At 46.0% G+C, this 15,580-nt stretch overlaps 1 protein-coding gene across 3 annotated transcripts in view; it reads right to left on the bottom strand.

Moving 5' to 3' along the window:
* dpysl4 (dihydropyrimidinase like 4) overlaps positions 1-12,630 on the bottom strand; it is a 52,115-nt gene extending 39,485 nt beyond the window's left edge. The window contains exon 1 of one of the 3 annotated variants that reach the window (XM_085994720.1): positions 12,185-12,630. In XM_085994720.1, the coding sequence (XP_085850846.1) occupies positions 12,185-12,553 (369 nt within the window). In that variant the 5' untranslated portion in view covers positions 12,554-12,630. Of the gene's footprint in view, positions 1-10,384; positions 10,698-12,184 lie in introns of those variants that run through there. The other 2 variants (XM_085994719.1, XM_085994721.1) reach the window with 2 other exon arrangements.
* Between the last annotated feature and the right edge of the window lie 2,950 nt (positions 12,631-15,580).

Genomic DNA, 15,580 nt, shown 5'->3' with positions numbered 1-15,580 from the left:
CGATCTATCCCTAACTGAAGCACTGAAGTCGAGTCAGTTCAATAATTCAACTGAATTTAATCAAACAAGTGAACAAAACAAAAACATGCAGGAGCAACAGCAAACAGGTCTTTTCAGCAGCTTGTTACACGAGGTCTGGACTTAGAACCTCCCACTCTCTGACGTCATGACGTCATCACGTTTCCCGCCATTCGGGGCATCACGTGACCAATGTGATGACGTCATCACGTTGTTTCAGGGCTTTTGCAGAAAGCTTATTTACACTCAGCCAACAAACACAGATGCTGTAGCATTGGGTTAAAGACAGTTATGCATTTGTACAGAAGATCATTTGTGGTTTTGCCACAGGTTCATACTTCGATCATCAATGCACCGCTCATCGGCTGATATTTGTGTCTTTCCCAGTGGCACATCACCTAAACATATAACTGTGCTGAAATTTGGCTGTAGGTTTGCTCGCGGGATGTAGCATAACTCTGATGGCTTCCCTGGTGAATTGAAGCCTCCGAAAACACTGCTCCTCAAACAAGTGGAGATAAGTGCTCCCCTGCCTGTATAATCTGGTGTGGGAATACTGACAGGTGGGTGCCAATTTTCGCAGGTGACGCTTGAGCTGCGTAGCATTGCTCTGTTGAGTGCTTCCTGCATCACTTCAAAACATGGTCAGAGAATTGCAACAGAGTCAAATCTGAACTCCACCCAGATTTCCAAATGGGTACATCCACTTTATATCCAAAAAAATGGGAGTTCCCCATTGTAAAATCTAAGCTCTGAAATCCAATCCTGTCTCAAAGATTGTATAACAGGTTTCAAATCTGGTCGAGTTGACCGTCACTTGTGGACTTCCATGTGGCACTGCTCTTAATAAAAGAGAACTTGGTGTTGATGCACCAATAGCAAACTGCTCTTGACACCTGTTCCTGTCTGCTTTCAGCTCACTAAGATGTTCACGACCCTTGTGTAACAATAACATCAACTAGAGCAGCAACAAGACTGCTTGCTGACGACAAGCAAAGCATCACAATTTTTTCTTTCCCAGTTTTCACCTCTCCTCTTCCGAAGACAGAGACTCACATTGGGATATGACTCCATGGGCACAGCAGCATTCTAGTACCTTGCCCAAGTGGTCTTTCTTTAAAGGGTACATTTGCAAATCCTTGTCCTTGGTGAGGTATCTCTTATACTGTGAATTACTTCACCATGGGCAAGGGTTTGGAAAATCTACCTTCATACATGATACTGAATAGTGAGTGTTGGTAGGCTGAGGAAAGGGCATCAGAACTGACCCTCCTGCTTTTCTTTCCCAACACCCATAATTATCTAATAGGTTTCTTCGGATACTGATCAGGAGTGGGAATGTCAGCTGATTTATAGCCCGCCCCCCCAGCCCATCCCTAGTCCAAAAACACGTAAGACAATTGTTGTGTCCCCATTGCTGCCCTGGTTAAAGAAAAAAGAACTTGGCCGGGAAATTGGAACTGTTTGCGCCGGCCATTAAGGCTGGTTTGGAAGAAAAAATGGCGGTCACCTTGCTTCCACTCACTTCCGGCATGGAACGCGGCAGCCGCCATTTTGGGCAGGTTGGCAGTGCTGCCATTGCCTGCGCTCACTTCAAATATTTAGATGAGTCAAATCATGATGTCAATCAGTGTGCAGCCCTGAATTGACGCATGATCTTATATTTTGGATGTCGCCGCTCTTATTAACGCCCTGTCCAAAGCACGCACGGCAGAATGTGCCTGTAGCAGTACAGCAAGCCCGCTGCCAGCGCTTTTTAAAGGGACACACGCAACTTTCAGGTAAGTTTAGATTTTTGCTTCTCTACTGGTTTCTTTACTTTTTATTAGAGTAGTGCCTTGGTGTAATACATTAAAAAAGTTATTAAAGTGTGCAGGGAGCTTAGACAGTCTCAATTCAGTTCCTAGTCAATAGTGCAAATGTGCCCATAATTCAGCATTAATTAGTGCAAAATTGTCAGTCATACTTAATGATGCTGCTGGTAGTGGTTGTCAGGGTGACAGCAGCGAAAGCACCATGCAGTGCTTTCCCATGCACGTTACCTGGTTCAGAAGCAGTGAAGTGAGCTGGCAATGATGGGATCCAACTGTTTCTGGATCTGTCAATGTGTCTGCTTCTGCTCTACCCTCAAGTTGCTCGGTCATAAACAAAAAGGCATCAGTTAAAAGGCACAAGCAAGAAGAAGTTCGCCCAACTTTTTATTACCTCCCTGCTTCAGGTCAATCATCCAGCATAGTCTTCACTCCTTTCCCTCTTGACTTTCAGAGTGGCCCTTTACATGATGGGCAATCTCAACACATGGCCACGAAATTCCCCGTAGTAGCGCCGGCCGTTAATGCCAGTTTTCTTGAAAAAATGGCAGCCGCCTCGCTTCCAACATGGGACACGGCAGCCGCCATTTTGGAGAGGTCGGCAGCACTGTCATTGCCTGCGCTCAATTCTCCAATGTAAATGTGCAGATTGTGACATCAATTGGTGTGCAACGCCTGATTTAACACACGACTGCAATTTTGGACATCACCACTCACCATAACACCCTCTCCTAACCTTGCGTGGAAGAACGTGTGTGCAGCAGTTGTACAGAGATGTTGTCAGTGCATCTTAAAGGGACACCCACATCATTCAGGTAAATTTCGATTTCAGCTTTTGGAGTTTTTTTAATCTTTTATTGAAGTATTGAACTTGGTGCAATACATTTTAAAAGTTGTTAAAGTCTGCAGGGAGTGCTGCTGGATGTTTGCAAGGCTTTGGCTCTGAAATGACGGCCTCTGAGAACACCACTTGCTCCCAGTCCTGGGGGATCTAGTTGCAGTCCCCCTTAGGCTGCAGCATGACGTGGAGATGGAGCAGAGGCAGCAAAGGGGACAAGCTGCTCACAGAGGGAGGAGGAGGAAGAGGAGGCAGGAGAAGAGGAGGAAGCAGAAGCGGAAGAAGTAAAAGAGGAAAAAGCAGAAGAGGAAAAAGTGGAGGAGGAAAAAGTAGATGAGGAGGAAGCGGAAGGAGGCAACCCAGGCAGCCCCTTTCTAGCCAGGATATTCGGGATCGAATTATCCACCTGCAGTACCAGTGACCACAACCCCAATTCCCCTTTCAACATTTGTCCCACACCTTACCTTCCCTCTGTTGTTGATAATCTCAGCGTCCTCTTGGCCACGATGCTGAAATAAAAGCCGCTACAAGGCAAACTTTCCAATCCATATATGCATCCAATATTACATCAAGAATTAATCACCCTTGTACATTCCCTTAGTGAGATGTCTTGCATGTGCCTTTGCCTATCCTAATGATGTCACACAGTGCTATCCCAGTGGCTGCAGCATGGCTGGTGGAAGGCTGCTGACGTTCAGTGGGGGACACTGCAGATGGCCTTGCAGGATGACCTTGATTTGCTGGTGGCTGGGAGTGTGAAATCAAGTAACGGTGTTTCTTCTTCTTCTTCACTCTCCTCGCCCTCTTCTTAGTCAACCACTGGCTGAGCAGGCTGTATTTCTTGGGTGTCTTAAATGAGGAAGGCATAAGGGTAGGGTTGTGGTGAGGGGGGCGGGGGTGGGGGGTAAAGCAAGAGGTGCATGCTTACACCATGTGCTGCTTGTGATTCAGAAGATACTGTGGGATGAGGGGGAAGTGGGATGTGGGAAGGAGGATAACATATGAGGATACCGGCATCTTCTATTTTTTCTGTCCCGCCGCTGGCCAAGGGCTCAGCCATGCCCTTGCCAAGAATGGCCAGCACCGTCTCCTCCAAGGGGGTGAGCTGAACCTAGGAATGTGAGATGTGCCTCATGTTTGGTAGAGATTGTTAGGTGAGTGATCGGGGGGGGGGGCGGTTGTGCATTGAGCAGTTTGTGAGGCTAGTGGTGCAGTTGATAGGAGATGGCTTTTGAAGATGCATTGACTGACCTTGACCACTCGTCTGAGGTCATGAAACTTCTTTGGGCACTGGAGCCAGGTCCTGGGGACAACATTGCTGGCAGTGGCCGCCTTGGCAATCTGGTCCCATGTCCTTCTTTCTGGAGTGCCTCTTGGCCCCCTGTGGGCAGAGGACCTCTCTTTCAGTGTTGATTCCCTGCACAAAGCTCAAGTGCTGCATCCGAGACCCTGGGTGCCCCTTCCCTGGCCTGTTGAGCCATTTGTGTTAGTGCTGAAGCACTTTTACCATTTTGATCAGCAGAAGGTAGCTCACTTTCAGGAGGTGCAGACTGCCTAGTGCTGAAGCATTTAAAAAAAATTTCATCTGCAGAAGGCAACTCACCTTTAAGAGGTGCATACTGCCTTTAAGAGGAGCAGGCTAGCTTCAAGTAAAGTTTTAAGTAAAGCTAGCCTCGCTCGAATAACGCAAACTTCAGCCCCCTGCTGAGAGCACAGCCTGTCAGCACCACGTTCAGCGCTAGGCTGTGCGCTCCAATCCTTATAATTAGCAGGCAGCACAAAATTGACATGCTGCCTGCGCCCATTTCTTAGCAGTATCGAATTTCTAGGCCCTTGAATTTATATAGTGCCTTTCATGACCTCAGGAAGTCGCAAAGCATTTCACCGTCAATGAAGTAATTTTTTGAAGTGTAGTCACTGTTGTAATGTAGGGAAATACGGCAGCCAATATGCACACAGCAAGGTCCCATAAACAACAATCAGATAAACAAGTAGTTAATCTGCTTTTTTAATGATATTGATTGAGGGTTAAATATCGGCCAGGACAACTGTTGGTTAAGGTCAGTTAACTCAGTATAGACCAAGGATCGAACCTGGCAGCTTCCCAGTCCATATCTGGCAGCGAATTGACTTACCAAGCCATTAAGAGTGCCTAATGTAATTCTATTGAACTCTTAACACAACTTTGCCAGCTTTGTCCAAGTGATATTTTTTCTTCTGGTGTTTCTGGTTTTCAATGTACACTAAAGTGCTTTACCACAAGAATAAAGCAGTTAATAAATTTCAGATTCCTTTGCATCAACAATGCAATGTGCGTCGATGGGAATGCGTGTTTGCAGTACTTCTTAAAGAAAATAATGTAGAGTTGTGTGTGAATTAAAAAAATAGGTTTACCAATTACATAAATATAAAAAGTCTTAATGAAAATTGTGAAAACATACAATTTGCTTTAAAATATGTAGGTACCAAGGGATTATATACAGCTTTGTTTCCCATTGCTACAGTAACGCATAAGTACTATAATCATTGCTATATTATATTTGGGTAGCATGCAACAAAATTCTGACAAGAAATTATCTTTACAGTTCTGTTTATAGGAAATCTGAAATGCAATGGCTTGCTTGTTTTCCACGGATACTAATGGTTTAACACTGATGGTAAATCTGTACACTTAATGGATGCCCTAGTTTTCACTGTGAACAATATCTGCCACATTAGAGTATTCAAATCACACCTTACATTATTCATGTGGTGTTTAGATCAGAAATGGCCAACGTCAGTGTTAAGGGAAGGGGCATGAAGTCCAGCCAAGCAGCTTTGCAGGGGTGGGGGAAATGGCGGCGGAATTCCTGCAGAGGCCTGGTGGGCCAGATCCATGGAGGAGTAGAACTTCTGCCAGCTGCCAATGTCGCCCCCATCCGAAATCTCAGGATTAGGATCATTAAAATGCTGTGGGTGGATGTGTGCCGCACCTTTTCCAGCACAACTGGGGCACCCACCTGATGGGCCATGGAGGAATATTGCGCGACACTTTGCAACAGCGTTTGTGGACTCAAAGAGGGGAACATTAACCCAAAAAAAGGGGTGGGTTGGGGTCGGGTGGGAGGTTAAAGAGTTATAAAACTGAATTCCGCTACCAAACCGCCTCCAACCTGCCCACTTCCGGTTTTAACGGAGGCAAGTCGAGGGGCAGCTAACTCGCTCCCAGAAGTCGGGTCGCCCATTTAAATATTCTAATGAGGCTCTGTGCCTCATGGTGATCCACCATTTCAAATTTAACTCTGGCTGGCCGAGTTTCCCAGGCCTCACGGAACCTGCCAGCTAAAGGGAGGTGAGGACGGCTGGATCCAGGAGGTAAGTGCCTTTCCACTTACCTGCTGGATTCAGCATCCCTGCCTCACCCACCTCTGCGATCGGACACCCCCCGACCCTTCCAATCTCCACCCGAAGCCTCCAATCTGCCCGTCACCTCTTCCGATCTCCCCCCACCGACCTCCACCCGCCCTCCAATTCCACCCCCCCCCCGCCACCCCCGGCCTTCCATCCTCCTCCCTCTAGCCCCCAATGAGTCCTGGTGGATATGGGATCTTACCCAAATTCTATCCTTCAGCACCCCACACCCACCTCCCCCCATCCCACCTCCCCAGCAGGCAGTGCGCCTGAAAAACATGCACCAGGACTTTTGAGGCCAATGTCTTTCTGGTGGTCTGGTTTGACCACCTCAAGCAATATCCCCCTCCCCTCCTTGCAGACAAATCCTCTTACTACTCCAGGATCATCACGGAGAGCAAGGTCAATCCCAAACACCTCTTCTCCAGACAAAACATCTCCATTGACTGAGTACTTTGTACAATTTTGGTCTCCTTACCTAAGGAAGGATATACTTGCCATAGAGGGAGTGCAACGAAGGTTCACGAGATTGATTCCTGAGATGACGGGACTGTCGTATGAGAAGAGATTGAGTAAACTAGGTCTGTATTCTCTTGAATTCAGAAGAATGAGAGGGGATCTCATTGAAGCATGCAAAATTATTACAGGGCTTGATAGGATGGATGCTGGGAGAATGTTTCCCTAGCTGGGGAGTGTAGAACCAGGGGCCACAGCCTCAAGATAAAGGGTAGGCCATTCAGGACTGAGATGAGAAGACATTTCTTCACACAGAGGGTGGTGAATCTTTGGAATTCTCTACCCCAGAGGGCTGTGGAGGCTCAGTCATTGGGTATATTCAAAACAGAAGCTGATAGATTTCTGACTAGTAAGGGCATCAAGGGATATGGCGATAGGGCCGGTGAATGGAGTTGAGGCAGAAGATCAGCCATGATCTCATTGAATGGCGGAGCAGGCTCGAAGGGCTGAATGGCCTACTCCTGCTCCTATTTCTTATGTTTTTATGGCTCCTTCCCCTGCTACTTTCTTCATCCTTAATTCTAAAGCCAAATGCAAGGCGCTCGTGTATTTAACTCAAAAAATAAGGCTATCTGTTTGGTTGCCTCAGCCTCTTCCTCTGCTTCCCCACCCCATTCTCCTCTGCCCCCGATTCTGCAACACTCTGTAGCTTCGCCCCCTCCAACCTTCATCGGACTGATCTCCTCCCCAAAACCCACCTCCTGCTTCCTTGACCCAATCCTGATCAAGTCCCTGACCACTCAACTATCTTTCCCCAGTACAAAGTTAGTTGACAATGTAAGCTGTGATCTCTCCATTAGCACCATTCCCTCCTATTTAAAACTGCTGTCATTCCTATTTCCTTAAAAAGCCCTCACTTAAAATGCCCCTCCACCCTCTCCAATTATCTCCCTATTTCTAACTTCCCTATTCTCTTTTAGATTCTCTAATCAGTTATCATCACCTTCCTCTGTGTTTACCTGTCCCACCACTCACTGTTTGAATTCCATCAGTTATATTTCCATCCTGTCCACACCTTGGATCAGTCCACAATGAAATTATTTATGACTGTAACTACAACTGCAGTGCATTATCCCTTTTTTCCCTCCTCGATTTCTCAGTGACCTTCAGTACAATTGACCATCTCATGCTGATCTATTGCCTATCTCTGTGCTATCACACTCATGTGCTTCTGCTCCTACCTGTTCTAATGTACCTAGCACATCTCTGCAATGGCTTCTCCTCCTGTCCCCAAATAGTCACCTCCAGCATGCCCCAGGGTGTGTCCTTAATGCGTTCCTATTTCTCATCTACATATTTCTCCACTAAGACATTATGCATAAGCATGGGGTCAGCTTCCATGTGTACTCATGACACACAGCAGCACGGTGGCATAGTGGTTAGCACTGTTGTCTCACAGCGCCAGGGACCCGGGTTCGAATCCGGCCTCGGGCGACTGTCTGTGTGGAGTTTGCACATTCTCCCCGTGTTTGCGTGGGTTTTCTCCGGGTGCTCCGGTTTCCTCCCACAGTCCAAAGATGTGCAGGTTAGGTTGATTGGCTATGATAAATTGACCCTTAGTGTTAGGGGGATTAAATACGTGGGGTTACGGGGATAGGGTGGGATATGTGTTGGTGTAGCGGTTACGGGGATCGGGTGGGATATGTGTCGGTGCAGGCTCGATGGGCCGAAATGGCCTCTATCTGCACTGTGGGGTTTCTGTGAGTTCTGTGAGCTCTACCATCTTCGTCTGCATGGCTGTTACTTTGCTATCTGACTTCTTGGCTGAAATTAAGTCATGGATGAGCCAGAATTTTCTCAAACATAACATTTGCAAGACCAAAGCTATCCTGTTCCGCTCCTACCAGAAACTCTGCCCCCCTGCCTTCCTCCTCTCGGGCTGTTCACTCTGACTGAGCTTGAAGCACAAACACATTGTTCTGTTTGACCTGAGCTGCGCTTAAAACTTTGCATCCACCACAAAGAAAACCAATTTCCACTTCCATAATATTGCTTGTCTCTGTCTGCACCATTGCCACTGAAGCTGACATCCATTTGAAAGCTCAACTTTGTCGACATTTCACTTGTTGGTCTCCCTACTCCACCTTACACAAATTTCAACTCTTCCAAACTCCACCAACTGTAACCTATCCTATAGTAAGTCCCAGTCACATATCCTTGCCAAGTGCCACTGTCTCTCCATCCCACAATGCATTGATTCAAAACTGCCTTTTCTTTTTACAAATTCCCCTATGGTCTCATCCCGCCCTACCTTTACAATCACTTCTAGACTTTCAACCCAGTTCACATCCTCTATTCTTCCGTCTCTGGCTGGCCCTCTTCCCGCTCATTCTTAAAACACTGATGGCAAATCTTTGTCATCATACCCCATGCACCCTGCAATTCTTTTCATAAACCTTGCTGCCTTGCTCCATCTCTCCCCACATTCTAAAACCTGCTCAAAAACTAAATCCTGGACTGTGCCTTTGGTCACCTGTTCTAACTCCTGCTGGGTATCAATTCCTTCTCTTCCCCACCCCAAGCAGAGTGCTTTCTGATGTTTCTTATGTTAAGACTACTGTGTAAGTGCAAGTGCTATTGAACACACAGCCTTTTAAACATGTAGCTGGACCCCTCCTCCAAACGAAAGATGGCCCTTTTTTTAAAAAAAAGAGCAGAACGGTGTTCAGACCAACCTCTGGTTTGGCCCCACCGTCTTGGCATTCCAAAAAAAAAGAAAATGGATGAGGGGATCAGTAATTATGTTGACCCGCCCCCTTTGTATTCTTCTATCTCTTTAGCATTTCCGACAATACCAAAATCCAGGCGACGGTGTAGGACGAAAAGGTGGGTGTAAATACTGGTACAGTAGTGTGATTTGCAGGTTTTAGTTTTGTGTTTGATCAGTTGAAGCACCCGGCAATCCCTGGTCAGCTCCATCTCTGAAACTGACAAACATGGTCAATGAGACGGTCTTTTCTTTTAGGCAGCAACTACGCCCAGTTTTTGCAGCAAAACCCACCAAACACAAAGGGCGAAATGCTGAGGATGAGTGGCTTGTGAGTGCGCATGCCCGCAGCTGCCTTCTCTCCCCCCCCCCCCCCCCCCCCCATTAAAAGGAGTGACTGATTCATTTGCAATAAAAGACAATTTATGACAGAGCGCACACCCTGCTCGGCGAGCCAGATTTATTCTCGCCGCCTAGCTATTTATTTCTAGCAATAAATGCGACAAATCTGAAACAACATTCAGAATATAAAATCATAAACGATGCCTCGAAATACACTGGGGGTGGGGGTGGGGATTATTGTTTTTGAATTAAAAAATGAAATCTCTGCAGTAAATTTAAGTGGAAACTGCTCGACAACATGCGAGGAAGTGACCTAGATTCAGGCAGGTTACAATGCAGAGTCCGGGTGCCATTGTTTGGTGCCCCAGAGCTGCTGCCATCGCCCTTCACTTGGGGCCAGATGGTGCATTGACTTTATTAGTAAATGCATATTGATTTAAGGTTCCTCCCTAAAAATAATAAGCCACGGTCGCCCCCCCCCCCTATGCACAGCAACACACTGTTTGTTCAAACCCCATTTTCCATCCCCAGCCCACTGTTTATTACAACGTCGCCATTTTCAGATTGAGGATTAAAAAAATCCTGGCGATTTTGCTGCAAGATCGCGCGAACCTCCGCCTTGAGTGACCACCAGAGCCCGGGCAAGGGGTCCAGAGACCTCGCCTGTGTCACAAAGGACAGGGAGAGACTCAGAGACATACATGAATACAGCCCCCCGTCCCTCAATCAGGACTGTCACTGTGCTAATACTGCAATGCTTACCGTGATCCGCGGGATGTTCTTCTTGCCTTGATAGGACAACATGTTTCTGACCTCAAAGCGTTTCTAATGCAGACCACGAAACACAAGAGGAACCTCTCGGCTGTGTGTGTGTGGGTTTTTTGTTGTTGGTCCTGTTGGTCGGATGAACGATCTGAGAGATCAGGGGGGTGGGAGAGAGAGAGTATCTGGATCTCTCTCGTCTTTTCCTGCTGGTGCTGAAAATGGTGCTTGTGCAGAGAGGACGAGGCTTCGCAGCTCAGACTGGCACCGCCTCGACCCCCCTCCCCCCTCCAGCGAGCTCGTCGACCATCTGCCTGATTAGCATTTCCCAGCTCCCTCCCTCCCTCCCTCCCCGTATTCACCAGCGTCACCGCCACAACCGGGGACCACAGCAGCCGCCCGACACAGAGAGAGAGGTGGGAGAACTGGGGGGAGCTGCAGCCACTCCCCAACACGCTTACCCCCCTCGCCATTACATTGACCCCATCCCCATGGGTAGGCTTTCGTCGTCAATCATTTCTACCGCTGCACCGATATACAGCGACACGTTCATTTTAAATGCAGTATTCATTCATGTCGGCCAAGGCATATTACGTTGAAAAAATAATTCCATCATAAATATTTATGCGGGGTAATGTTACTCCCACAGCCCCAGTGTAAAACACGAATCAATACAATACGTTTTAAAAAAAATGAAAGTCATTCTCAAGATTTGAATTTCAATGCACTGCTTAATATTAGGAACTGGATGATTTATTTAGCAACTACGCTTTTTAAATCCATGGCTTGGTCCGATTCTTGTAACGATCCTATTTTACCATATTTATGTTTTCCCAGTGTAATCACTCAAGAAGTATCTTCTGTACAGCTCGCTATCCTTTGAGGTCATTAACCAACTCCTCATCTCCTCCTATCGTCCGGTGATAAACGTGCCTCCATCATCGATAGAAAAGATATGGAGGTGGGACCAGCCCGCTTTCTTTTCGTAAACCAGATAATCAATAACGATGCACCACGTGTTTGGTGCTAAATCCCTCTCGGGACTCTCTTTTTGTAACTGACACCTTGTTCCATAATTCGGTCTAAGATTTAAGACCGGGTGAGATTCAGTCAGACACACACGTGGAGATAAATGCGCTCCTTTTGTCTTACTTATTTCCACAGAATAGCAGTACCTTGCCAATCTAACAGGAAAAACAGAATATGGTGCAATGGTGTAGTGGACTCGATTCAATAATGATTCGGGCCCTAGGAATCTTCCTGAGCTTACTTCAGAATAAAGCAAAAGTTTAAAAGAAAGTTGAAGGGAGCCGTACTTCGCTCCTGCTCCGCGAAAGCAGCGTAAGCGACCACAAACAGTCCCGGCGCCCCATTCTCCTGTAAATCAGCACTGTCGACCAGACGGTCATTTCCCCACCAATATCAAAACATAAGCACGAAGGAAGCTTTAACTCCCCTTAACGTGTTCACAGAAACTTTGGTTACTAATAAAGCCGCAACAGCCACATGTGGAAGAGCATCAATGTTAAAAAGCCTCATGTACGGGACGGTGCGCTTTGACGAGCGATCTCACATTTCTGACAGTATCTCCACACGCCGTTCTAACCGGACCTGGTCAAGCGACAATCAACCGTGGTCCGCGTGGGCATCACTTCTAACTTGGAGCCATATATTCCCGTATTGCTTTTTGCAGAATTGAACACTATTTTCAGTCTAAACAAGTTCAGTAGTTAAGCAAACACAAAGTAGCTCTCCGATATTTGAAACGCTGTCCGGTATACATTAAGTGGTGGATTTTACCTGACTGTGCGGGGTGTGCAGACATTCTTCCTCCTGAGCCCTCGGTGACTGATCCAGCGGGTCAGACCCCGTCTCACCCCGAGCCACAGGCTCACAGAGGCTGGACATCTCACTGATATCACTCCCGGTCTCACTCAATCCGTCAGACTCGATGGAAACCTGACTCCCATCGTTTCTACCCAGACTCCGGGCACTTCGCCTGCCAACACTCAACGAATCGAAGTCGATGGTTTTATTTTCATAAGCTCCCTCCACGTTGCAGAACATGCCCCCATACTTCTGGCGGGGTTTGGGGCTGCTCGCCCCCAGCTTGGCTAAATAAACGGGCAGATCCTCCTCCTCAGTTGCCTTGAGTTCCTTTTCTGCCATGGTCTGTGGCAGCTGGAGTAGAGGTGGGGGGTGGCTGAGTGGACGGGGGCTGAACTGTGGAGTGGAGACTCTCTCTCTCTGTGCCTGTCTCTCTGGAGTTACTTCTGCACCAGACCAGAGCTGAGCCGGAAGCGACGAGCTCTGGTCGCATGTGCCTCGTCCCCACCTTGTGCGCTACTTCATCGTTTAACGAGGAAACGCCTCGACCCCCAAAGAACGAGAGGAGCTGTTCAGAGGCTGTGGTGCTGATGGGCGACGTTCAGGAAATGACGGCTTTCTTTTCAGAACTGATCATGAAATGTACACATATCCCCAAAACACGTGCTCATAATCGCTCAATTCACACATGAATATATGGGCACCAACACTGTCAAATTAACAGCAACTTTTTAAATAAAAAGCTATTTTGGAGGGAAGTGCTTTCATCAGAAATTACATTTCACTGCACTATAAACAAAACAAAACAATGTCATCTTAAAACAATTGACGTTATGTAGGGGTTCGACAGTATCTACAGCATATTTATTGGATTTTATAACGCTATGTTATTTTATCCAACAATTAAGTACCACTGATCTCATCACCCAATACTGGGAATACACTAAATCCACTTTTTCCATTTTCACCATGAATATCAACGGTTGTTAATCTGAACTCTCGGTTTAGATGATGAATTCATTAATTTATAATGAATTAACCTGTTTCTAAAAAAAAAATCAAAATCAACTCCAAAGCAATTGGCTAAAAAGTGCTTGATTGTTTTGTGTGGCCACTGTACAAATGAGACAAGTTGTGTGAGCGCACTTTACATGTGATCCCGTTTCAGTATTCGCATCATTAAGAGGCGATGCTGGTGGGACGCATGTGTAATGTGGTGAACGATGTGTCCGCGTCAATTTGGCTATTTTCGGACAATTGTGTTATATGTTACGGTTTTCATCTTTTAATGTTGTCCACGAGTTCTTTTTTGGTTCCCTGGAAGGAATCCTCCAAAGCCACAGCAAGGAATCCTCTGTTATGATTAGTCGCTCCTAAAAGTCCATTCACTTACCCTATCAATCTTGTCGCCCTTTGAACCCTTTGCAGTGCCTCTGTATCTGTTTATAAATATTGTGGGGGACTGCATTCCCAAGAACGATCTCACCAGTAGCGAGTGAATATCACTCGTTTGGCCTTGTATTTCATGGGCCTTCTTATACTTTTTAACGTTGACAGTTATTATTATATATTATGGCACTTTCAAGAATCGTACTCGCACATTCAAATAATTATTTTTCTTTCTCATTAACTATACATTCCAGAGAGTAATTAATGGTCACTGACGTTATTACCACACATTTCTCACTATTAAACTATTTGCTATTCCTCTAATGACAAATGATCCTTTTTCAATATCTTTGAATGATCTCCCTTTCCAAGAATATATTGCTGCCCTCACAACTTGGTGACTTCTTGAAACTCACACGTTCTATATGACAGAATCATAAAATGATACAGTACAGAAGGAGGCCATTCTGCCTATGGTGCCTGTGCCAGCTCTTTGAAAGAGCGATCCAATTAATCAAACTCCTCTGCTCTTTCCCCTTTCATTTATCCAAATCCTTTTTGAAAGTTATTATTGAATCTGCTTCTACCACCCTTTCAGGCAGTGCATTCCAGATAATAACAACTCACTGCATAAATATTTTTTTCCTCATGTCATCTCTGGTTCTTTGTCAATTACCTTAAAAATGTGTCCTCTGGTTACGACTCTTCTGCTACGGGAAACAGTTTCTCTTTATTTAGTCTATCAAAACCCTTCATGATTTTGATCGCTTCTATTAAATCTCCCCTTAGCCTTCTCTGCTCTAAGGAGAACAACCCCAGCTTCTCTAATCTATCCATGTAACTGAAGTCTTTCATCCCTAGTACGATTCTAGTAAATTTCCTCTGCACCTCTCTAAGGCCTTGTCAACTTTCCTAAAGTGTGGTGCCTTGAATTGTTCACAATACTCTAGCTGGGATCTAACCAGTGTTTTATAAAGATTTAGCATTAACTTTCTTGCTATTGCACTCTATGCCTCTGTTAATAAAGCCAAGGATCCTGTATGCTTTTTTAACAGCCTTCTCAACTTGTCCTGCCACCTTCAAAGACTTGTGTACATGCACCCCATTTAAAATTGTACCATATATCTGGTGGGTCACTGGAAAAAAGGTTAAAATGACCCCCAATGTGTTGAGGGGGACACAGGTCATTGAGGATAGGTGTAGTGGATGAGCGAAGCTTAGTATGGGACAGGATATAAGATATAGGCTGCTGATTTTTGGACACATTTGAGTTTATGGAGGGTGGAGCATGGGAGGCCAACCAGGAGAACATTGGAATAATTATGTCTAGAGGTGCCAAAGCTTGAATCAGAGTTTCAGTGGTGGAGAGGCTGAGATAGGGCTGGAAGTAGAAGGTTTGTGGAGCTGGATTGTAGTCTTAGCAATGGACAGGATATGGAGTTTGAAGTTCAGCTCTAGGTTGAAAAAATTGCCAAGATTTTGCACAGTCTGGTTCACATAAATGAGTGACCAGGGAAAGGGCTGGAGTCAGAGACAATTGAGAGGATTTTATTGTGGGCACTAATAGTGATGGCTTTGTCTTTCTGATATTCAGGACTTAATGTCAGATAGGCAATTTTACAGTACAAAGGTGGTTATGGGAGCAAGAGAGATATTGATGAGGTAGTGTGTTGTCAGCAAATATATGGAAGCTGACCCTGTAGCTACAGATGATCAAGGGGCAGCATGTCGATAAGGAAGAGGAGGTGAACAATGCATCCTGGGAGGGTGAAGGTGTAGAAGTGCGATGAGAAGCCATTGCTTGAGTTGTGCTGGCTATGTTTGGATAGGCATAGATAGAACCATGCAAGGGCAGTCTCATTGAGATGGATAATGTAGGTGAGATGATGGAGGGACAAATACAATGGTGTGTAGAATTCAAGGAGGTCAGGGAGGGATAATGCACCATGGTCTATTTATCTCCCAGGGACATTCTTTTTT

The sequence above is a fragment of the Somniosus microcephalus genome, chromosome 8 (assembly GCF_052327205.1).
Source record: "Somniosus microcephalus isolate GS21.2 chromosome 8, FLI_Smic_1.0, whole genome shotgun sequence".
Taxonomy (NCBI): Eukaryota; Metazoa; Chordata; class Chondrichthyes; order Squaliformes; family Somniosidae; genus Somniosus; species Somniosus microcephalus.
Note: the sequence above shows the minus strand (reverse complement) of the source record. Positions and strands in the feature narration are given on the sequence as shown.